Source organism: Giraffa tippelskirchi, chromosome 4, assembly GCF_054371585.1.
Source record: "Giraffa tippelskirchi isolate mGirTip1 chromosome 4, T2T-mGirTip1v1.2.pri, whole genome shotgun sequence".
Taxonomy (NCBI): Eukaryota; Metazoa; Chordata; class Mammalia; order Artiodactyla; family Giraffidae; genus Giraffa; species Giraffa tippelskirchi.
In genome coordinates, this window is record NC_137278.1 from 54,769,090 (window position 1) to 54,793,330 (window position 24,241).

The 24,241-nt window shown below is 43.2% G+C and overlaps 3 protein-coding genes and 1 long non-coding RNA gene across 56 annotated transcripts in view; 2 read left to right on the top strand and 2 right to left on the bottom strand.

Moving 5' to 3' along the window:
* The window catches only part of IMMT (inner membrane mitochondrial protein), a 40,286-nt gene extending 37,904 nt beyond the window's left edge, over positions 1–2,382 (bottom strand). For 40 of the 41 annotated variants that reach the window (XR_014082748.1, XR_014082747.1, XM_081592834.1 and 37 more), the window contains exon 1: positions 1,935–2,080. Coding sequence is in view for 13 of the 41 variants with exons in the window: in XM_081592834.1 (XP_081448960.1) it covers positions 1,935–1,979 (45 nt within the window). In the remaining 28 variants the exon portion in view is untranslated. Of the gene's footprint in view, positions 1–1,934 lie in introns of all 41 variants that reach the window. The other variant, XM_081592863.1, reaches the window with a different exon arrangement.
* LOC145546326 (uncharacterized) lies at positions 2,140–8,484 on the top strand. Its single transcript, XR_014082754.1, has 2 exons — positions 2,140–2,252; positions 6,796–8,484. It is a non-coding gene; the product is annotated as an uncharacterized LOC145546326 (long non-coding RNA).
* Positions 8,485–9,844: 1,360 nt separating this feature from the next.
* On the top strand, positions 9,845–16,408 carry MRPL35 (mitochondrial ribosomal protein L35). The gene is made up of 4 exons (XM_081592880.1): positions 9,845–9,895; positions 11,799–11,988; positions 12,853–12,997; positions 15,981–16,408. Exons 1-4 carry the CDS (start codon positions 9,853–9,855, stop codon positions 16,167–16,169), a joined length of 567 nt encoding a protein of 188 aa, XP_081449006.1. The 5' UTR covers positions 9,845–9,852; the 3' UTR covers positions 16,170–16,408.
* A 3,416-nt stretch (positions 16,409–19,824) lies between these two features.
* The window catches only part of REEP1 (receptor accessory protein 1), a 127,425-nt gene continuing 123,008 nt past the window's right edge, over positions 19,825–24,241 (bottom strand). For all 13 annotated transcript variants that reach the window (XR_014082752.1, XR_014082753.1, XR_014082751.1 and 10 more), the window contains one exon: positions 19,825–22,847. Coding sequence is in view for 10 of the 13 variants with exons in the window: in XM_081592869.1 (XP_081448995.1) it covers positions 22,772–22,847 (76 nt within the window). In the remaining 3 variants the exon portion in view is untranslated. The remainder of the gene's footprint in view (positions 22,848–24,241) is intronic.

Here is a 24,241-nt window from a genome sequence, read left to right on the forward strand (position 1 = left end):
TATGGTAAAGAGTTTAGTTTTTATTCTGATATGATGGGATGTCACTGGAGGCCATGGCATGGGCCAGTCCACGTGCTTTTTTAAAGGCCTTTGTTAACAATGAGGTAAACTGACCCTAGGGTAGACAGAAGGTACAGATCAGTGACAACCATGCTGTAACCTTTGGGCAGAATAAGGAAGAGTGGTCCTGAAAGGAGAGCCCCAGAGATACACTTCAACAGTTCTGCCCTAAAAGGTTACTCTGCTTCCTGCATCCTCCCAGCCCCACTTGGGCACTTTGGTAGCCCAGATTCTAAGATGGCTCCCATGATCTCTGTCCCCAGTGGTTAAGCCCATGATTAGAGTTGTACAGGCAAAAGAGATTTTACAGATGTAATGAGGTTTCTAATCAGTTGACCTGATTGATCAAAAGGGATTTATCCAGGTGGGTCTGCAACAGGGAAGAGATATTAAAGTCTGAGAGACAAGGTCATGGAACCCTGCAAGAAAGTAAACATCTGTGTTATAAACTGCCTCTGAGAATCTTGTGGCAAAGAACTTCAGGCAGCCCCCAGGTAGGTGAGGTGAGAGCTAGCAAGAAAACAGGGACTTCAGCCCTACAGCTGCAAGGGACTGAGATCTGCTAACAAACTGAAGGAGCTTAGAAGAGGATCCTGAGCTCCAAATGAGAACCGCAGCAGGGATAACACTTTGACTGCACCCCTGGACGACAGCAAGCAGATAACCCTAACCATTCACCTCTAGAAACAGTAAGATAATAAATGGGTGTTGTTTTAAGCTGCTCCATCTGTGGTACCTGCTGTGTACACACAGCAATAGAAAACTAATACACACTCCACTTTCCTACAGAAGAGCCTGCTTCTCTTACCCTGGAAACAAAAGAGGAGATGGAAGATAAGCAAACTTGGAAAAAAAAAATTGACTTTTCTAACTCACTGTGTCCAGGGATTTTGCTCAATTGCTTGAGTCACAGAACTTGTTTTGCAAATGCCACATTTTGCCAAAATACCAATTCTCTTTCAATTGTGAGCAATGGGAGTAGGTTTACTATTTTAAATTTCAGTAAATTACTTTGATGTGTGTGCTTAGTCGCTCAGTCCTGTCAGATTCTGCGACCCCATGGACTATAGCCTGCCAGGCTTCTCTGTCCATGAGATTCTGCAGGCAAGAATACTGGAGTGGATTGCCATTTCCTTCTCCAAAATTACTGTGATAATTATGCAGAAATAAAAGTAACTCCTTGGACGTCTGCCAAAGTTGTCCTAGCACCTAGAGACAGAGATCCTCAGGCTAATCTCAGAAACTAGCACAAGGTCAGGGCGCTTAACCTTCCTCGAGCTCTAGAAGTTCGAGCTCTTACTCTGTTTTTGTTCAGAGTAAGAACAGCTCAAGAGGCGTTCTCAGATACGAAAAGAAAGGCAGTCCTTCGTGGATAATTACAACCTTGACCCCTAAAACGCGGTCTCTAGCAGTCCAGGCACCTCCTTAAGGTGCAACAACCCAAGGATACCCGTGTCCCGCTGGGAACTGTAGTTTTCCCCCCGTCGACCTTCAACCACTAGATCCGCGAAACCTCTCACGCGCCCAACCGGCGACCCCGGGCGCCAGCAGCCTCGATTGGCCCTAGATTGAGGCCGCGAGGGGCTGATTGGATGGCACGTCCCCAAAGCCGTGCCTCCCGTCCTACGCCCGCCTCCCAGCCACCTTCTCTTCTCCACGCCCCATCCCGCTTCAGCAATAACCCTCCAGTCATTCCCGTCCACCGAACTCCCGAATTAACTGCCTCACAGGCCCACCCAGGACTCTCGCGATAAGGGCGGCCCGGAGACACGCCTCTGTCCCGGGGCCTAGACAAAGTCAAAGCCTCCCTTATTTTCCGCTGGTTGCCGAGAGTCAGTTCCCCATGCGCTGTCTCCAGGAGCCCCCGTCCTCACCTGGGCGGTGGAGGTCACGCCGGATAACTGACAGGCTCGCAGCATCTCTGCTGGGCTGACGCAGCAGCGGGTGTAAGTGGGAGCTAAGGCGGCGGCGCGTGTAGGGGAGACGGTGCGTCCGTGCGTGCCTGCGTCCGTGCCGCCTCTCCGCGCCGGGCGTACCGGAAGAGCAGCCAACTCCGCTGCGCACGCGCAGCCCCGTCTCGCTCCTGTCCCGGCCATTCGAAGAGGATTGGCCCTTTCCAGGCGGATAGGGCGATTTCTCCTTCCGGGTCGCGCTGAGGGGTCGGCTCTGTTACCCGAAGTCGAGGTTACTAGGTAAACGGGAGGGCTGGAAGTGTATCTGACACTCGGGATTTGTTCCGCCCAAGAACCGGGCAGGTGTGACTGGTAGAGAATTCAAGCAAGAAACTGTCTCAGCCATTTCTGTCAGCTGGCTATTTCGTAGAAAGAAATGGATTTGCCGAAAGTTACGTAAACAATGGTGTGGTCTCCGTTTGCGCGTTCCTTTGGTTTCGCAGCCCTTTAGGGAGTCATCCTGCTTAAGGGAGATTCAGTTCAGTTGCTCAGTCGTGTGCAACTGTTTGCAACCCCATGGAGTGCAACACGCCAGGCTTTCCTGTCCTTCACCAACTCCTGGAGCTTGCTCGAACTCATGTCCATTGAGTTGGTGATGCCATCCAACCATCTCATCCTCTGTCGTCCCCTTCTCCTTCTGCCCTCAGTCTTTCCCAGCATCAGGGTCTTTTCCAATGAGTCAGCTCTTTGCATCAGGTGGCCAAAGTATTGGAGTTTCAGCTTCAACATCAGTCCTTCCAATGAACACCCAGGACTGATCTCCTTTAGGATGGACTGGTTGGATCTCCTTGCAGTCCAAGGGACTCTCAAGAGCCTTCTCCAACACCACAGTTCAAAAGCATCAATTCTTTGGCGCTCTGCTTTCTTTACAGTCCAACTCTCACATCCATACATGACTACTGGAAAAACCATAGCCTTGACTAGACAGACTTTGGTGACAAAGTAATGTCTGCTTTTTAATATGCTCTCTAGGTTGGTCATAACTTTCCTTCCAAGGAGTAAGCGTCTTCTAATTTCATGGCTGCAGTCACCATCTGCAGTGATTTTGGAGCCCCAAAAAATAAAGTCAGCCACTGTCTCCATTGTTTCCCCATCTATTTCCCATAAAGTGATGGGACCAGGTGCCATGATCTTAACTTTCTGAATGTTGAGCTTTAAGCCAACTTTTTCACTGTCCTCTTTCACTTTCATCAAGAGGCTCTTTAGTTCTTCACTTTCTGCCATAAGAGTGGTGTCATCTGCACATCTGAGGTTATTGATATTTCTACCGGCAATCTTGATTCCAGCTTGTGCTTCTTCAAGCCCAGCGTTTCTCATGATGTACTCTGCATATAAGTTAAATAAGCAGAGTGACAATATACAGCCTTGACATACTCCTTTTCCTATTTAGAACCAGTCTGTTGTTCCATGTCCAGTTCTAACTGTTGCTTCCTGACCTGCATACAGGTTTCTCAAGAGGCAGGTCAGGTGGTCTGGTATTCCCATCTCTTTCAGAGTTTTCCACGGTTTATTGTGATCCACCGGAGAAGGCAATGGCACCCCACTCCAGTACTCTGGCCTGGAGAATCCCATGGACGGAGGAACCTGGTAGGCTACAGTCCATGGGGTCGCTAACAGTTGGACACGACTGAGCGACTTCACTGTCACTTTTCCCTTTCATGCACTGGAGAAGGAAATGGCAACCCATTCCAGTATTCTTGCCTGGAGAATCCCAGGGACGGCGGAGCCTGGTGGGCTGCCGTCTATGGGGTCGCACAGAGTCGGACACGACTGAAGCGACTTAGCAGCATTGTGATCCACACAGTCAGAGGCTTTGGCATAGTCAATAAAGCAGAAATAGATGTTTTTCTGGAACTCTGTTGCTTTTTCGATGATCCAGCGGGTGTTGGCAATTTGATCTCTGGTTCCTCTGCCTTTTCTAAATCCAGCTTGAACATCTGGAAGCTCACGGTTCACATATTGCTGAAACCTGGCTTGGAGAATTTTGAGCATTACTTTGCTAGTGTGTGAGATGAGTGCCGTTGTGCGGTAGTTTGAGCATTCTTTGGCATTGCCTTTCTTTGGGATTGGAATGAAAACTGACCTTTTCCAGTCCTGTGGCCACTGCTGAGTCTTTCAAATTTGCTGACATATTGAATGCAGCACTTTCACAGCATCATCTTTTAGGATTTGAAATAGCTCAACTGGAATTCCATCACCTCCACTAGCTTTGTTCATAGTGATGCTTCCTAAGGCCCATTTGGCTTCACATTCCACGATGTCTGGCTCTAGGTGAGTGATCAAACCATCGTGATTATCTGGGTCATGAAGATCTTTTCTCTATAGTTCTTCTGAGTATTCTTGCCACCTTTTCTTAACATCTTATGCTTCTGTTAGGTCCATACCATTTCTGTCCTTAATTATGCCCATCTTTGCATGAAATGTTCCCTTGATATCTCTAATTTTCTTGAAGATATCACTAGTCTTTCCCATTCTATTGTTTTCCTCTATTTCTTTTCATTGATCACTGAGGAAGGCTTTCTTATCTCTCCTTGCTATTCTTTGGAATTCTGCATTCAAGTGGGTATATCTTTCCTTATCTCCTTTGCTTTTGGCTTCTCTTCTTTTCTCAGCTATTTTTAAGGCCTCCTCAGACAACCATTTTGCCTTTTTGCATTTCTTTTTCTTGGGGATGTTCTTGATCTCTGCCTCCTGAATAATGTCACAAACCTCTGTCCATAGTTCTTCAAGCACTCTGTCTATCAGATCTAATCCCTTGAATCTATTTGTCACTTCCACTGTATAGTCATAAGGGATCTGATTTATGTCATACCTGAATGGTCTAATGGTTTTCCCTACTTTCTTCAGTTTAAGTCTGAATTTGGCAATAAGGAGTTCATGATCTGAGCCACAGTCAATTCCTGGTCTTGTTTTTGCCAACTGTATAGAGCTTCTCCATCTTTGGCTGCAAAGAATATAATCAGTCTGATTTCAGTATTGACCATCTGGTGATGTCCATGCGTATAGTCTTCTCTTGTGTTGTTGGAAGAGGGTGTTTGCTATGACCAGTGCGTTCTCTTGGCAAAACTCTTGTTAGCCTTTGCCCTGCTTCATTCTGTACTCCAAGGCCAAATTTGCCTGTTACTCCAGGTATGTCTTGACTTCCTACTTTTGCATTCCAGAAAACTAACCAATCTGATCACATGGACCCAGCCTTGTCTAACTCAATGAAACTATGAGCCATGACATGTAGGGCTACCCAAGCACACGGGTCATGGTGGAGAGTTCTGACAAAACGTGGTCCACTGGAGAAGGGAATGCAATCCTCTTCAGTATTCTTGCCTTGAGAACCCCATGAAAGTGAAAGTGAAGTCGCTTAGTCGTGTCCAACTCTGCGACCCATGGACTGTAACTTATCAGGCTCCTCTGACCATGGGATTTTCCAGACAAGAGTACTGGAGTGGGTTGCCATTTCCTTCTCCAGGGGATCTTCCCCACCCAGGGATCGAACCCCAGTCTCCTGCATTGCAGGCAGATGCTTTACCATCTGAGCCACTTGATCTTAGCCAAGCACCCCGTGAGCAGTATGAAAATCAAGGTAACACTTGTTAAGTATTGAGCAACATATTCAATGCTATTAGTAGTAATAATGATCTTACCATCACAGTATGGTGGAAACTAAACTTGTGTATCTGTTGCTTTTGCAAAGTACTTTCAAGTCTTAATGCTACCAAATCCCATTTATAAAGTAGAGAAATAGATTTGAAAATTATCTAAAACCATGTAATTACTTATGTTTGTATAGGTTCATTGCTTTTCAGAGTACTTTTGTAATTATATTACACTATTTCATACTGCTATCACTTAACAGCTTCCAGAGCAGCTCCCATTTTTTTTACTAATTTTATTCTTGAACTGCCATCACAACCCCTCCATCCCATCTCTGCCCACTACCGTCAATTTCTGTAGTTTCCTAACCTCTAGTTTAACCAAGTCCTTAATCTTCATCTTCCACGTGCAATGTAAGATTTTTTATTTTTGCTTTAAAATGAACTCTCCTAAAGTAACTTAGAAATTTAATTCATTCCCTCTTTCAAAACTTTAGGTGACTCCCACTGCCAATTCAAAGATCCTTAAGAAATGTCTCAGAGTACTTTTCCAGCCTGTGTTCATGTTTTATGGCTCAAAGTGGCCACCGTAGGTGGGAGATCAAGATAGCAACAATAGCAGTTAAAGCTCATCAGCCTCTTGTCTACCCTAAAACCCAGAGAAACTGAAATATAACCAACTCAGTGGTTCTCAAAGTGTAGCCCGGGACTCCTGGTGAACCTGAAACCCTTAAAGAGGGTCCATAAAATCAAAGCAACCTTCATAATTTTAGATATTTGCTGTTTTTTACTCATTATTCATAATTGTAGAGTTTTTTCAGACACTAGGTGACAGGTGATACCATAACAAATTGAATGCATAAGCAAATTTCAGAATCCAGCTTTCTATTAAACCAGACCTTGAAGAGATTTGAAAAAAAGGTTAAACAATGCCACTCTTCTCATTAATCTTTTTAAAATTTACTTAATTGTTTGTGTCGAGGCTTAGTTATGGCAACCAGGATTTTTTAGTTGTGGCGTGTGCAATCCATTTCCCTAACCAGGAATCAAACCTGGACCCCCTGCCTTGGGAGCGCAGAGTCTTAGCCACTGGATCACCAGAGAAGTCTTCATTAATTTTTAATATTGAAATAATTTTTCATAAAATATTTGTTAATATGTAACAGGTTTATAATTTTTTTTCTGTACCACATCAGCGTGCGGATTATCAGTTTCCCTACCAGGGATCTGGTATGCAGGTCAAGAAGCAACAGTTGGAACTGGACATGGAACAACAGACTGGTTCCAAATTGGGAAAGGAGTATGTCAAGGCTGTATATTGTCACCCTGCTTATTTAACTTAAATGCAGAGTACATCATGAAAAACGCCAGACTGTATGAAGCACAAGCTGGAATCAAGATTGTCAGGAGAAATATCAATAACCTCAGATATGCAGATGCTGCTGCTGCTGCTAAATTACTTCAGTCGTGTCTGACTCTGTGCGACCCCATAGACAGCAGCCTACCAGGCTCCTCTGTCCCTGGGATTCTCTAGGCAAGAATACGGGAGTGGGCTGGCATTTTCTTCTTCAATATGCAGATGACACCACCCTTATGGCAGAAAGCGAAGAAGAACTAAAGAGCTTCTTGATGAAAGTGAAAGAAGAGAGTGAAAAAGTTGGCTTAAAACTCAGCATTCAAAAACCTAAGATCATGGCATTTGTCCCATCACTTCATGGCAAATAGATGGGGAAACAGTGACAGACTTTATTTTGCGGGGCTCCCAAATCACTGCAGATGGTGACTGCAGCCATGAAATTAAAAGACACTTGCTCCTTGGAAGAAAAGCTATGACCAACCTAGACAGCATATTAAAAAGCAGAGACATTACTTTTCCAGCAAAGGTCCATCTAGTTAAAACTACTGGTTTTTCCAGTAGTCATGTATGGATGTGAGAGTTGGACTATAAAGAAAGCTGAGCGCCAAAGAATTGATGCTTTTGAACTGTGGTGCTGGAGAAGACTCTTGAGAGTCCCTTTGACAGCAAGGAGATCCAACCAGACCATCCTAAAGGAAATCAGTCCTGAATATTCAGTGGAAGGACTGATGCTGAAGCTGAAACTCCAATACTTTGGCCACCTAATGCGAAGACCTGACTTATTTGAAAAGACTCTGATGCTGGGAAAGATTGAAGGCGGGAGGAAAGGGGACAGCAGAGGTTGAGATGGTTGGATGGCATCACCAACTCAATGGATGTGAGTTTGAGTAAGCTCCGGGAGTTGGTGATGTACAGCGAACCCTGGCATGCTGCAGTCCATGGGGTCGCAGAGTCGGACATGACTGAACAACGGAACTGAACTGAACTGAATCAGGGATCTAACCTGTCCTCTGCAGTAGACACAGATTTTTAACCACTGGACTGACGGGAAAATCCCTATAATTGTTTTGTAATAAAGTAGTAAGACTAAAGGGCAGAATACTTATCTCCCAATAGGTCCATGTTCTTCTAATCCCTGGAGCCTGTGAATATGTTCCCTTACGTGGCAAAAAAAGAATTTTTCAGGTGTGATTAAGTTGAGAATCTTCAGATGGGGATTGAGATAATTCTGAAATGTTTGTATGGACCAAATGTCCACACAGGGGTCCTTAGGAATGAAAGAGGGAAGCAGGAGGGTGAGCCTGAAAAGGAAGTATGACAATGAAAGCAGAAGTCAGAGTGGTGTCGCTTTAAGATGGAAGGAGGCAGTAAGCCTCTAAAACCTGGAAAAGGCAATGAAACAAATTTCTCTAGAACCTCTAGAAGAAACAGCCCTGGGTACATTGATTTGAGCATCGTGAAGCCCATGTTGGACTTCTGACCTACAGAACTGTAAGATAATAAACTTGTGTTGCTTTAAGCCACCAAATTTGAGTTAACTTGTTATAACAGCATTAAGAAACTAATAAAATAGTTTCTGTTTTACTTTCCAATGTAATACATATTAATAGATATAATCCATATAATTATAAGCTCTTTGGGGTCCTCAATTTTTAAGCATGTAAAGAAGTTCTAAGACCAAAAAGTTTGAAAGCCACTGCTCTAAGTAAATCCTGTGTGTCTCTGTCTTGCCTCCCTCTCTTTTCACCTTAGCTCTTGGTGTTCTTACTACCAACAGTGACCTTGCTCTTGTTAAAATCCTCCCCATTCTTTAAGATCCAGATTATATTCCATCTCCTTGTCCCTGATCACTTCAACCAAAACCCTTCTTTCCTTAACTTTGAATGCCCTGTGAGTCAGTTATCTGCCGTGTATTTTTGGTCTGTTCTTTAGTAAGTCGTGTCTGACTTTTGCGACCCCATGGACTGTAGCCTGTCAGGCTCCTCTGTCCATAGGATTTCCCAAGCAAGAATACTGGAGTGGGTTGCCATTTCCTTCTCCAGGGGATCTTCCCCACTCAGGGATTGAACCCGTGTCTCCTGCATTGCAGGTGGATTCTTTACCACTGAGCCCCCAGGGGAAGCCTGTAAATAGTGCCATATATTGTATATACCTCAAGTATCTTAGACAACGAGGATGGGAGGGATTTGTCTATTTTCTGTTTGAATGAACCTTTTTTTAAAAAAAAATGTGTGATCAATAATTCTCAGGAATAAGATAAGGAATGTAAATTGTTCAGGAAGAGTTGAGATGCTGTCTACCAAATGACAGTGCTATTGATTAGAGAAAAAAACAAGTGTGTGTGTGTGTGTGTGTGTGTGTGTGTGTGTATGATGTCCTCAGGATATTTACATTGATTTTATTAGAGTTGGAATTAATTTTTTAAAATTTCTAATAGCGTCCCTATTTCCTATCCATTTAGCCTGACATATACCAGGCTTTAATATCTTTGAATTTCAGCTTTGGGAGGATACACTGTATTCTCAAATAAATTGAATGAAATGAGCAAAAAGAAAACGTTTCAAATGTGTTGGTACTTAAATACATCATTCAATCAAATGCTCAGTAAGAATTTATTGAGAGTCTATTATATGCCAGGCATTATACTATAGGCACTTGTTTCACAGCGTTGGAGGACAGCCTGGCATATAGAAGACATTCAATAAAGGCAGAGCTGCTGCTGCTGCTGCTAAGTCGCTTCAGTCGTGTCCGACTCTGCGCGACCCCATAGACAGAGCCGACCGTCCCTTTATTCGTTTTTCTCCCTTTCTTGACTCCGCCCAGGTTAGTTTTCACAAATGCCCTCTTGTCCTAGCCTTTTAGACCCAATGCGGCTGCCGTACGGCAATGTTGCAAGATGGCGGCCTCCGTGTTCGCCGGTGCGGTGAGAGCAGCCTCCGGTCAGTGAGAAGCGACGCGCTCGGTTTATGCCTTCATGGAAGCGGGGACTGGGGCGGGATGGAGTGGACGTTTAACGTGGGTGGAGGTTAACAGGAAAGGAAAAAGAAAGGCGGGGTGGTCGTTGTTGAGGACAGAAGTTCCGAATTTTCTCCGGAGTGGCCTGTATTCGATCTCAGTTCCAGAGAGCCCCGAAATTCTTGGACCCTCGCGGACCTGGGGTTTCCCCCGGTTTCCTCTTCCTTACCGGCTCGTAGCCATTCCGCTTTGCCTAGAAAACAATCCCGAAGGACGAGGGTGGGGGTAGGGGGTTGCCAGGAAGACAGAAAAGTTCTATCAAGGCCAGGATCCGTCATTCCCAACCTTTGACCTTGAGGTGTTACTTTTAATATCTTTGAATTTCAGAGGCTACGGCTCTAAAATTGGGCTAACAGCATCCACGGAAAGTTCCTTGTGTACTATCTGGGACGTGGTGTATGTATGAGATTCAGTCAGTGTGCAGAGTATATGCCTATTTGGTTCCCTCAGTCCTGGTACAAGGGGTCTTAAGAGAGACAGGAGTGAAGGATTGCCTTCATTCTGAAGATTTTTGCAAAGGTTAGAAGAGATCATTCAGATACAGTTTTAGAGAGTCCCATGGACAGAGGAACCTGGTGGGCTATGGTCCATCCAGTTGTCGAACATTTCCATCATTCTGTGGAGTTTTATCAATATGCACACTCTATTATTATTTCTAATTTTTATTGGAATATAGTTGATTTACAATGTTGTGTTATTTTCTGCTGTATAGCAAAGTGGATCATACATACATATACATATATCCACTCTCTTTTAGATTCTTTTCCCATATAGGACATTATAGAGTATTGAGTAGAGTTCCCTGTGCTATACAGTAGGTGCTTATTAGTTACCTATTATATATATAGTAGTGTGTATATATCAGTCCTAATCTAGTTTATCCTTCCCCCCTGGTAACCATAAGATTGTTTTCTTCATCTGTGACTCTGTTTCTTTTAACGTGCACATTCCTGAGTCCCTCACTAGTCTCGGTCAGAATCTGCATGTGGAGCCCGAGCTCTGTGAGTGATTCTGTTTTGCAGCCATGGACTCTGAGTCTGGTGATTGTGTGAGAGATTGACAGAGAAGACACCTAGACCCTCCATGATCTGCCTTCTGAACTGCCACCACTCTTCCATGTTAGGTCCGGTCCCTGCTCTCAACCAGGATTTGCCTCAGCTTTCTCACCTTTGCATATGTTATCATACCTAGACTCTGTGCCTCCTCTTGTGACCTGTTCATTTTCAAGAGGGAAACTCAAGTACCTCTTATGTTATCTTTATGAATCCTTTTTCTGCGCCCTGCTGTCTCTCCAAGGAGCTGTGGAGCTTTCATGTCTCTGCCATGCTGTTTCCTGTGTGTGGGAGTTCTGTGTCATCACAGTGTAAGATCTGGTGGTGGGAATTAACTTTACATATGTTTTGTCCTCTACTGTTGACCATGGAACTAGGACATATCAGACTGGATTGTGGTGGTGGTAGCGTAACTCTCTAACTTAAAAAAGGATTGATTTGTACACAAATGGGTAATTTTTTAGTGTATAAACTATATCTCAATAAGGATAAAAAGCTCCACGTGTGAGTCTGATGCTCAGGACCCATTAATTAATTATAACACTTGGTTGCTTTGATGTTACTTCATTTTAAATATCTGGATGTGTATTTGTTTGTTTGTTTGTTTGTTTTGGCTGTGCTCCTTGGCTTGCAGGATCTTAGTTTCCCAATCAGGGATTGAACTCAGGCCCCAGCAGTGAAAGCACCAAGTCCTAACCACTGGACTGCCAGGGAATTCCCTGGATGCATATTTTGAAGTATCATATTAAGTATATATGCTTTTCTCTCTCTGCAGGAATTTTACGGCCCCTGAACATTTTGGCATCTTCAGCCTATCGAACCTGCACCAAGAATGCCTGTCTTAATTCTGTACTGTCCTCCCGACATTTCAGTTATATTCAAACACCAGTTGTGTCCTCTGCTCCCAGACTGATCACATCTGTCAGATACCTGACATGTGGGCAGACTGCCACAGTCCTCAATAGGTTGAGTATTATATTTCAGTAAACATGACTCTTGGACAAAAATTCTAAAATCTTCATGCCTACCACAATATCTTAGGAGTAGATGAGATTCTGTGCCTACCAACAGTTGATTATATAGACTTTGCTTGATAAGATTGGAGAATACGCATGTTAGCAGAGACAACCACCCAGGACCCACTTATGTTCTAGATGTGGTTTTCTGGGTGGAAGCTGTCAGCCAAAGTAGAAGCTGGGTAAGATGCTAAACCTAACAAGGCTGGGCAGCACATGGTGCTCATTCAGTCAGCCAAGGTTTAGTTTAAGCACTCTTGGGTGCCCAGCACCATGCTCGGCAGAAACCATACAAGGATAAAAAAGCTGAAGCCCTCAAGGAAGATTTTTTATTTTTATTTATTTATTTGACTGCATCAGGTCTTAGTTGTATCATGTGGGCTTCTCTGGTTGCAGGGTGCAGGCTCTAGAATAGGCTGGCTCAGGAGTTGCCCCATGGCATGTGGGATCTTAGTTCTCCCACTGGGGATCGAATCCATGTCCCCTATATTGGAAGGCAGATTCTTAACCACTTGATCACCAGAGAAGTCCCCCTCAAGGAGTTTATAATCTAGTGGGCAGGTGGGTAAGAAATCAGGTGATTAAGATATACCTGCATAAATTCTTCTGTAGGGATTAAGGGAGTAGATTATGGAGGGCTTGCAAGTTGATGATAGTTGCTATTCTTATGGGTAGCGTTACGGATCATTTGAAGTAGTAGTGTATATTGAAAGTCAGCTTTATTCCAGTGGAGCTGCTTCTTTCATTTCTATGAAGTGGATTTTATCCTTTAATGTCTTGTTGCTGAGTTTAAATTTTTTAAATGTATTTTAGAATGGCCCTCTTGCTCCCAAACGTCCCGAAGCCACCAGTCAGAACTGTAACATACTACAGCTCAAGAAAAGGCAAGAGGAAGACTGTGAAAGCTGTCATCTATAGGTTTCTTCGACTTCATAGTGGCCTGTGGCTAAGGAGGAAGGTGAGTCTTCACACGGTGACTTGCTTAGAAAAGGAGTGTGAGGTTAGGTGAAACTGAAGCAAAATTCTGTTAGCCTGTTCCTTGACACATCTTCCCCACATCTTAGCAGTAGCTCTTACCGTGCTGTGCTTGAGTCCCAGCTTTGTGGGCATCTCTTCATGTAAGCGAATCCATGTGAAGAAAACATGTTTTAGCATTCATGTAACAAAATATTATTCACAGTGGCAGAAGTCTATACTGCAAAACAGGTTCATCTCAGGTCTCTTACACATCTGGCTTATCTAAAGATTACTAGAATCCCTCTGGGGCTCCTGATGTGCAGTATCTTGTGGGGAGGCTCTGTTTAAGCTCCAAGCGTTGAAATAGCAGAGGGGACTTCAAGGACTTAGCCCCATGGTGAGGTTTGGGACTGAAGCACTTCCAGCTGACCTTGGATTAGGTTCTCAAGGTGAGTTAATCTTTATGGTGGAATAGTAACCCCTCATAAACCCCCCCTTCTTTTTTTTAACTTTATAAGTGTTTGTCTGTCAGTGTGTATGATTGGCAACAGTATCAGACAGAACTCTTAGTACTTAATTCTGACCAGGGGCCACGGCCTCTAGAGGGGGACTCTGACAAATTATTCCTGTTCTGTCTTCTCCCGCAGCAACAGGTGGTAAAAGTGAATGTGGGTTTTTTCATTCATGTCCTTAATTATTCATGGAAGCAGAATGGGTAGTAATGAGAAAGCAGCTGAAGACCAGAGTTTTCTAGGACACCATTGATAACTATTCAAATCCTAATTCCCTTTTACTATTTGGAAGTTAACAAACAATTCTTTAAAAGTCAAAATTTGTTTCCCTTGAAAATAAAATAATTGGTAGGATGGTCTCACTTTTTGAAGGGTTGAAAGGATTATCTTCTCTCTTATAAACTATCCTAAATTTGTAGACAAATAAGTTGACTGGCACTCTCAGCTCATTTCTCCATTGGAACAATCCTGTGGTAGTTAATTTCTTACACTAGTCAGTAGAAGCTCATGTAATCCATAAGTACCTGAACTAAGTAATTCAGCAAATAGTTGTGAATTTTGTGCCATTGGAAACATTCCTTCCCCTTTGCTAGTAATTATTTCCAGGTCCATATGTGACCCAAGACAAAATGAAATGGCTGGTCTTTCTTGCCTTCCTTTCCACAATCCCTTTTATTGGGCCCTGAAACCCTCACACTATTATAAATGACCTGGTCAAGCTCCCCAGTCATAATACCTAGTCCCTGCTCAAGACCCCCCAAAGTATTCCATATACAGAACAGCCTGCTTCATCAAAATCTGATTTTAAGAAGAAAACAAAAAAATCCGGATGGGTTAATTTATACTACTGTATAAAAACAGTATAAACATTTGTATAAATGTTTATATCATAAATTAGTATAAATAGTATAAATATAAAATATATATATTTATATATATAATATAAATATAAAAACATTTGTATAAAAACAAATTATTTTCTGCAGCACAGTTTCATCCAAGTGTCCCTAATTTTTAGTCTTTATTCCCTCCTTCCATTTCTGACCCTAGAGACTGTCTAAGAAGTCTCAAGCACTTTCTCAGTGGCCTCATTGCACAGAATAATCTTTGAAGGAGATAATTCTGTTGGTGACGGGCAGGACAGTAAGCTAGCTAGCTATCTGTCAGATCCACAGGGACCCAGTTTGGCTTGCAAACTTGAAAACCTGTTAAACAGATACGGGGATTTCACTTTGAATCTTTCAACTTAAAATTGTAAGTAATGAGAAGTAACCATCTAATCTCTGGCATTGTAAAGTCAGAACTCTGAAATAATCTTTCCTTCTTTCTAAGCATCACTGTACTCTAGAAGTTGCTAACCACGCGATGACACTAAGGCATGTGAAACCCACGGCACCTTCCTGTCAAAGAGTTGTGGTTTTGTTCACTTAGCATGCCGCCCTAGAGGAGCCCTTGGCTCTTAACGATGGCTCGGGTTCTAGTCTCACCTTCCCTGTAAAGTACTGTATGGTTTTAGCCAAGCGTTAACCTGGATGGCACCTAAGGTCTCTTCTAGTTTAAATAGGCTATGATTGGGACTTTCTTAGAGGTCCAGTGGTTAGGACTTCATGTTTTCACTGCCAAGAGCCCAGGTTCAATCCTTGGTCGGGGAATTCTACAAGCCACAAGGCCAAAAAAAAAGAAAAGAAAAAAGAAAATAAATAGGCTATGATTATAGTTTTTATATTCAATCTCATCTGTTTCTTCAGAAATTCTTCAAAATTAATAATGTATGGATGATATATATGGCAGTTCTGGATTAAACATATGGAGTAACTATTCCTTCAGCACTCCTCCTAATAGTTTTCCTGCAGTCATTATTCCTCAAAAGAGTACTTATTATAGAGACGTCCCCAGTGTGTGAAAAGGATAAATGACACAGTATACTTGGGAACTCTGCTTCTCAGCCCTTGTAATACTTAGCCCCCGTAAATGAACATAAGTGTCGTCAGTTAGCTAGTACTCCATTATCCTTGACATTTGGAAGAGAGTAATGTAGCAGTTAAGAACTCTAAATAGTTCTGGGACCTCAGTCTACTACTTAACTGCTCTAATTGTTCTCTTTTATCTGTAAAATCAGAGTAATAGTACACCACTGTTGAAGAGATAATAAGGTAATGTATATAAAGTTAGCTGTTAAAATTGTGTATCATTACCCTGTACTTCACAAGCCACAATTTATTTAGCTTTATTTTCTGTGACTTTAAATAATCTTTTTAAAATCGTTAAGTTATTAATATTTGTTTTTCAAACTATGCATGCTTTCTCTGCCTACTCCCCATTGAGAATTGTATTTTTCTGAAAAAACGTACCAGCCCCTATGACAGTTTAGTCTATGTTCCCAGTGGGCTTATAAACCATAAGTAGTGAAGATAATCTGGTTTTTTTTATATAATATAATGTTGTAAATGTCTTTGTAATATTATCTAACAGGCTGGTTATAAGAAAAAATTATGGAAAAAGACGGTTGCAAGAAAAAGACGCTTGAGGGAATTTGTCTTCTGCAGTAAAACCCAGAGTAAGCTCTTGGATAAAATGACAACATCTTTCTGGAAGAGGCGAAACTGGTATGCTGATGATCCTTATCAGATGTATCACGATCGAACAAACTTGAAAGTATAGATCAGAAGATCTATGGTTTCTCAGTTATTAAGTGTGTATCTGTGTGTGTGTGTTGTCTTTGCAAAGATGAAGCGGTATAAGACATGATGTAAATTGTGCCAGCTGATATGTGAAACATGGGGCACCAACATTAAACTTAACAATGTTTTAAAGCTTAATGGATTAAACATTCCCAGATTTGTTTGGGGAAATATAAATTTTAAATTACTGATTATTTTTAATAAATGGCAATGACTTAACTAGTTGTTCCAGTTAGGCTTATTTAGTTGCAAGGCATCTCCAGTTGGGACAGACATGAAAAGACTGTAAAGCTAACAAGTTAGTTCAAGCAGTGTGACTTTATTTTAAGGACATGTGCCAGAAATGCAGGAATACCTCACACCACCCAGAACTAACCCCCAGGCCTCAGGGAGAGTCGAAATTATATGGTGATCCTGGATCCAAGGCACTTCCAGGGGCCTCAGCAGCAGAAACGGTGGCTCTTTAGGCTTGGGTGGTCTGCCATGCACGTGACTTAAGTTCTTTTTACATCACTAGCTCCATTCTCTCCAACTCCTTTGATTCATAGCTGTTGTTTATTCTTAGTGTCTGCTGCCTCATAATAACACTGGCTTGCACCTTTGAGGTTCTTTTCTACATCATGACCCTCAGCTCCAGTCTCCCATCTCTAATTACCAAGAGACTCTAATAGGACCAGTTTGTCTTTTTATACCAGGTTTCATCATGGGTCACTGACCAATCAATGTAAGGACTGACTTTTCTTAGGTCAGGAGCCCACACTGGCTCATTTGATTATGCTCGAGGTTCACGTAGAGCCAAAGATAGTTATGTGAGCAGTTTCCCTCAGAGGTGAGCCTGGGGTGATAACACACACCTAGTATATACCAGGTTCACACCTAGTATACCAAGTAAACAATTATCACTGAGTTTACTGGAAGAGGATTTTTTATTGAGAGAAGAATAGATGAAATAGCCTTTCAATATGCCCATTCATGAAATAAAGAGGCTATATAAGTGGAGACAAAAACTTCTTAACCAAGAGTTAAAAGATACTATATTTCATAAAGGTTAATTTGTCCCCTTGAGGTTTCACATTTTTAACTGTGAGGGTAAATGTTTTCCAAAATTTTCCACATTGTAGAATGTAAAGGGGAAAAGGTAATTTCAATCATTTTTAGAAACGATGCATGATGCATTGTTCACTTGAAGAGGACCAGGCAAGCAGCACTGAGGAAAATTCTGTTTTTCAGGATGGTTATAGTCTAGGGCAGTGGTTCTCAGCTCTCCCATCAGAATCATCTGGGAAGCATGTTGAAACAGCAGAGCATTTTGCCTGGCTGAAAACCATTATTAAATACAATTATGCTTCAGTTACTGCTTCAGATCCTTTAATAGTTGATGATGATAAGATGTAATTCAAATAAATTCAAATATAACCAAATTGACATTCTGTGGCATATCAGACTAGGGTTATTGGAGGAATTCCTTGAAACTAGTGTGTTCATTAAAAGGAAAAAGGGTGACAACAGAGTGTTTTAAAACTGCAAGGCCAAATGTGTGTCAGGTTTCCCTGGTGGCTCAGCAGTGAAGAATCCACCTACAATGCAAGACACCACCCTGTAATGCCAGAGACACGGGTTCAATCCCTGGGTCAGGAAGATCCTCTGGAGAAGGAAATGGCAACCCACTGCAGCACTCTTGCCTGGAGAATTCCATGGACAGAGGAGCCTAGTGGGCTACAGTCCTCGGGATCTCAAGAGTTGGTTACGACTTAGCAACTCAGCCACCACCACCACCACCAAGTGTGTGTCTATTTATGGGACCAATTGAAAAAAGAACAGACATTATATTTGCGATGAGAATCTCAAGAGCCTGAAGCATGGGATGGCTTTCTCTTCTGATGAGTTTTCACTTCCTCCTGCTTCCCATCCCTCACAAGGGCTCCCCATCATTTCCTAGTGGCCTGGCTCCTTACCTCTTCCACTCACCCCTGGAAGCGGGATACAGCTGGTGCCCTACACAGCCTTTCCCACGCCTCTGTGACTTCTTAATGCAGTGTGGACAACCAGGTCTTGGGGACTCAGAGCACCTTGGTTCCCCTCTAGGCCAGTGACAAGAGAGGTAGAGACAAGGACGGGCCCAGCAGCCAGAGATGGACTGAAGTGGAAGGGCTAACTGGATTTAGGAAAAAAATTTTTCATATACATAATTTTTGTTTTGTAGGTAGCAGGGCTTATCAGACACTAATTTTGTAGTTTGACAACAAAATATCTTATTAAAGGTCTATCTAAGTGACATTCAAGTATATGTAAAAGTGTAATTTATTAAGCACCTACTATGTCCCAACATGTAGCCACAAAACAGCTAACCCTCCTATCACCCTTCCAAGAAAGAGGGTGACACTATCCATCCCTAGTTTAGATGTGCAGAAACTGAAGTTCACAGAAGGGAAATACATTACCCAAAGTACAGCAAGTGAGTCCCAGAACCCAGGTTGTCTCCTTGGAACCTTGTGTATTTCCAAGTCTTCCAACAACATGAAAATTCACACTGAAATCCACAAGTGACTGAAATCTAGCACCGTAAATACTAAACACTTGCTCATGACACTGAACCAAGTCAGCTTTTAAATTTGATAACTTTGCTTTTCTGTTATGTTATCTTAACCTGGTTAATCGCATTTCCATCGACCATGGACTTGGCTCAGCAAATGAATGAATGAGTGGATTTTCCGCCTTCCTTTGATCTCTTCTGTCCATCTCGGAATCATCTTTACCTGCTGAGCCTATGCTTTACAGTCCTCGGGTCAAACGTTTAGGACTACAAAAGCAAAGAAAAAGCATGTTTCATTGTGATGTTTCTGAGTTTCTAACTCTTTGTGACCACCCAGTGAAGCGTGCATGTACCCGTTTCTGTCTTAAGGCGAGGGCTATAGTGGCATTAAGGGCCCCCACACCCCCCGGTGCATCTCCGTGTGCAACACTTTCTTTTGACCTGCACACGTTCTCCCACATTTGCAGATAAGAAAGCAGGTTCCAAGAAGGAATGCAACAAACCAAAGGTCTGTCTGCACAATTGAAACTGCCTTCCAGCCAAACTGCTCTGCTTTCACAGCTACTTGGTTTCCACTGGTGACCTTTAAAAATGTAAAACAAACATACTGCCAGATGAATGTTTATGTGATCAACTGGTTTTCAAAGCACTGATAGCATTTAGTATTTTCTCTCTGCAACAATTCTATGCAGTAGGCACAGAGCCCAGACACCAGGCCCGTTAGTGACTGCGCACTCAGCTTCTAATCCTTGCTCATGACTACATTTTTTTTTTAAAGATATTTCTTTATTTTATTTGTTGGCTGTGGTGAGCCATCATGGCTGCATGCAGGCTTTCTCTGGTTGCAGCGAGCATTCTCTAGTTTCAGTACACAGACTTCTCAGTGCAGTGCTTTCTCTTGTTGGAGAGCACGGGCTCAGTAGTCGTGGTGCACAGGCTTAGCTGCTCCACGGCATGTGGGATCTTCCTGGACTAGGGATCAAACTGGTGTCCCTTGCATTGCAAGGCAAACTCTTAACCACTGGATCACCAGGGAAGCCCAAATACATATTTTTAAAAGGATTTTCTCTTTCTTCATAAGCCCAACATTTACAAAGATGTCTTTTAAAAGAAACATGTTAAGACTTTATTCAAGATATAGATCAGGCATTATAACAAAACAGAACTTCAACCTTTGGAATACTGTAATTTTACATCCCTTTGATGCACAGTCCAGTATACTATTTGATTACAGATCGTCCTATAGGATTACAGAGATAAACTAAGGGGGAGTGTGCACAGTCACCATCCAGAACGCCAGCCCTCTGGTGCCTGCCGTTCACGAATGAAGCACATCCTTTACCATTTCTAGTGCTGTGCAAGATGAACAACTAGGAAGGTACTCAATGGTGGTCGTGGTTGACAAGCACTGTTATCACAGACACACGGACAGTTTACTACGGAGAACACACAATTCAGAGGCCAGCAAAGTGAGCAAGCTATTCACACAAAGCCAGGAGGGATTATGCCTAACTCTCCAGTTTCTAAGTACAACACCCTCTCTCGTCTCCTCAGAAACAGAACAGGTGCTCAAAAGCAAAGAAAAAGTTACTACGTGAAAGGTACAGACTTTCCATTAGTATTTTGTAAACAGCCCGTGTCTGTAAATCAGCAAATTAAAAACATTCAGCTTTATCGTCTCAACAGAACTCCACACCACTATGTGTACACTTGGAGGCATTCACATTTTTACATCAGTCCACACAAATATACAGCTTGTTGGATAAGTAAACACGTTTTGCCAGAAATATGACAGCTGCTCTCAGTTGTACAGTGAGTGTTTTTAAGAAAGAAACCAAATCCCTAAGCAACACCTGAAGGAAAAATAGTTACATTAAGACAGCAGTTTGGGTACCTTTCTATTTTTTAAAATCTTAAATGAGAAGTAATACAGCTTGTCTAAGAGTAGAGTGCTTCAAACTCGTTTTTGGCATCGTTGAGTGCAAACTTGAGAGCCCATACTTGTTAAAACTCTCCACTGTAAAATGGTGAAAATGTAGCTTGTTCACAATAGGATTTTAATCTCTGCTGCTAAAGGCATTTATTATTTTGGCCAGGAAAAAAAAAAGTTGCTAAAAAGCTGCTTAATAAGCTTTTTTTTTTTTTGCATTTGTTTCTGATAATTCTGGGTACTCCCAATAACAGGTAAATACATTTTAAAATATATATTTTTCCTCTGTCTGAAACTACTCTGTGAGCTTGAAGAAAACAGGCTTTCTGTCTTCACTAACAGATTTAGGTATTGGTGGGTATGGGGCACAAACATTAAACAGACAGCCTCTGTTTGCCCTCCTGAACCCCACATTTGCTTTTAGGTTTATTTTCCTAAATCCTTTTGTAAATTACCAAGTCACCTTCAGAGGCATTATGAGGAAAAGGGATTTAAATTTGCAATCTGGTAACAACTTCAAGTAAAACCCTTTCCAATGTGACTAAGATCCAGACAATGTGTCATCAGCAAAGACTGATGTAGGTTTGTGTAGCTCAGTCATGCTACTGTCTCTAACTGGGCCTGTTTATAGCTGACTGACAGTAGGTTCTATGTGGTTCATGACACTAATTCTCTAGTGTTCAGGGCCTATCTATGAACAAACACAATCCAAGTATAATAAGTAACTGGGTTGTGACCACCGCATGCATCACACTGAAAGGAAACATCAATTCTAAGCACAAGTAGACGAGTCCTACATTTAGGCTCGGCACTCCCAGTGGGGAGCAGCCGCCTCTGACCAAGATGCTATTTCAACCAGATTCTTCTTTTCAGATAAAATTCTCAGTCTAATCAGGGAGTTGCCTCAGATGGCGCTTTGTTCTCTTCCTAAAAGATGTGGGCCTATATGAAATACAAGTGCCCACGAACATGCCACTTCTCTCTGGCTCACACTCCACACAAGCCAGGAAGCAAACAGAGGGCACGAGCCACCGCTGCCCGTGGAGCTGAGCAGCAGGTCACATTCATGAAGATGCAACCTCTGCAACCTTCTAGAACCAGGGTTGGGATCGTTACCCAGATGTCTCAGATGTACTTCACGGAGCATCTGAAACAAAGCGTGGTTCTAGGGTTGGTTTTGTTTGGGTGGATTGGTTTGTTTTTGCCAGTCACAGCGCAGGGTACTATGAAGGAGAAATAAACACTCAATGATTCGTCATAACAATCCCAGGAGTTTACATCCCCGAACATTTCTACCAAAGGTGAGCCAACCTGCCTAAGGCAATGAGAAGTCCCCACCGTGGAAGGACTCAGAAGCTCCTAATCCTGTGTCCATGGGGGAGACGAGCTTCCTGTGACTTTTCCCTTATTCTAGGCTGTTCCCCTGACCACATACCCACCTCTGGTACTGAAATATCATGTCTCCATTCTAAACTTCTCTGGCATACTGACTGAAGAATATGGACCATCGTCCTACAGGAAAAACGGATGTCCTTGAGGTGTGTTTGGAAGCTTCGTAAGCACATCTGAGACACCCTCCAGAATTAAAATAATCTTTTACGCTTCTGTTTTTGCAGTTTTCTTATACATCAGAACCTCTGGCAGCCTTTGCAAGTCCATGGTATCAAGCCAAAAGCCATAAATATGTACATCGTAGTCCAGAGTATTAGTATCAGGAACAAAAAAAAGTTTTTAAAAAATTGCTTTGTTTGCATATATGGGACTAAAAACAAAGTATGCAACAAATAAGTTACAAATGTACATCTCAGCAGCGTGGTGGGGGGGATTCTCTTCTGTTTCTAAAAACACTGCTGTCTATATGCCAATCCAATGGTGGGAAATGAGTAACCTCAGAAGACCTAAGATCACACCCCCCACACACTACCTTTCCCTTATCCTCTCCCCAACAAAATAAAGAAAAGGAAAGGGTGGGGGGGGCTCTTAGAGGGGAGAGAGGAAAGGCCACGTCCGAGACTGTGCACAGAGCACACCAGCTTGCGGGTTTCTGTGTGATTAGTGAATAAATAGCTCTTTAAGGCAGAGAAGAAACATTCTGTGGATCCGGTGCTGTTGGCTCATCTCACTCACGTGGTTTCAGTGGCCGAGGATGAGGTACTTTTCTTCCTGAAGCGAGATCGAAGGATTCTAGGCGGTGCCTGGCAGAGAAAACAGAAACAGGACTGACCCCTCAGTTTGGTATAAACACGAACGCTTTTGAGGACAGTACCTGGATGGGTTTGTGTTGGGACTTCAGCTCCTCCAGTCAAATGTCCATGTGTATGTGAGCAGGCTGGTGGGGCTGGGGACCCCCTTGGGGTCTCCACCACAGCAGAGTGGCCTCCCAAGCATCCCCATAGAGCTGAGCCAGCGGAGGAGCCCAGTACCCCCGTCTTCATGCTCTCCTAAGTCCCTGCACCTCCCAAGTGCACAGCTGCACGGAAGAATGATACAACTTGTTTCTGCCTTGGGAGGGAAATGATCTTAACAAGTGACTCAGCAGAGAGAAAGGCCTCCCCATCGCTTCCCCGGTCTTTGTTATTTCCTTTGGGAATTAGCCTCGCATTTCTTGGTACATGCTTAAAATTTCCATCACTGAATTTCCAGGCCTCCTCCCAGATGTGAAATCCTTTCATGCACAAGCAAACCACACAACACAGGAAACACTGGCTTTATGCATGAAGAGTTCTACCTCATCACCCCTACCAATGACTATCAAGGGACCCCCTCCTCCCATGGGACACAGATCACAGGGGATGCTACTGTCATGATTAAAGAAAAGGGAAATACTTTCTCCTGGCGTAGTGCACTCAAGGGGGTTCACCACTGGCCCCGACCTACCCTCAACCCCCATCTGTCCACTTCTCCATACTCAGCTTCGTTTTCTACGCTATCCTTTCACATCTCCATCCCTTCTGACCAGAGGCCCTTCCTCCCTTCTCCGTCTGGTTATTTCTAGTCCTCTTAGGAACAAGCTCCAAAGTCACTCCTGAGCCCCACCCCCACAGCCCAGTCACAGCCAGGATCAACTCCTTGGTTCTCGCGCTGTTTAGCAGATGGCGGGGCATCAGAGACGGAGCCCACGGGGGAGCGTGCTGCTCTGTGCACTGTCTTCCTCTGCCACACTATGGCTTCCTGGGGGCAGCAAATGCACCACCGTCTCCCAGCAAGGAGCTCCGTGCCCAGGGGGGCTGACGGAAGGGAGGTGGGAGGGAAACAAGCACAAACAGAAGGCTCTGGCCTTCTGAGTCCTCCCACCACACCTATATGATGGAAACGTTTACCAGTCACCTCTGGACTGAAGGAGAGAAGAATCAGTGACCTGCCTCAGGCAGTTCAACCATAAACAGTAAAGCAACATGGGCGGTTTTAAAAAACAAAACCGGGGACATTCCTGGCAGTCCAGTGGGTAAGACTTCCACCTTCCTGTGCAGGGGGAATGGATTTGATCCCTGGTCAGGGAGCTAAGATCCCGCATGCCCCATGGCTGAAAAACCAAAACATAAAACCATAAAACAGAAGCAATGTTGTAACAGATTCAACAAGACTTTTA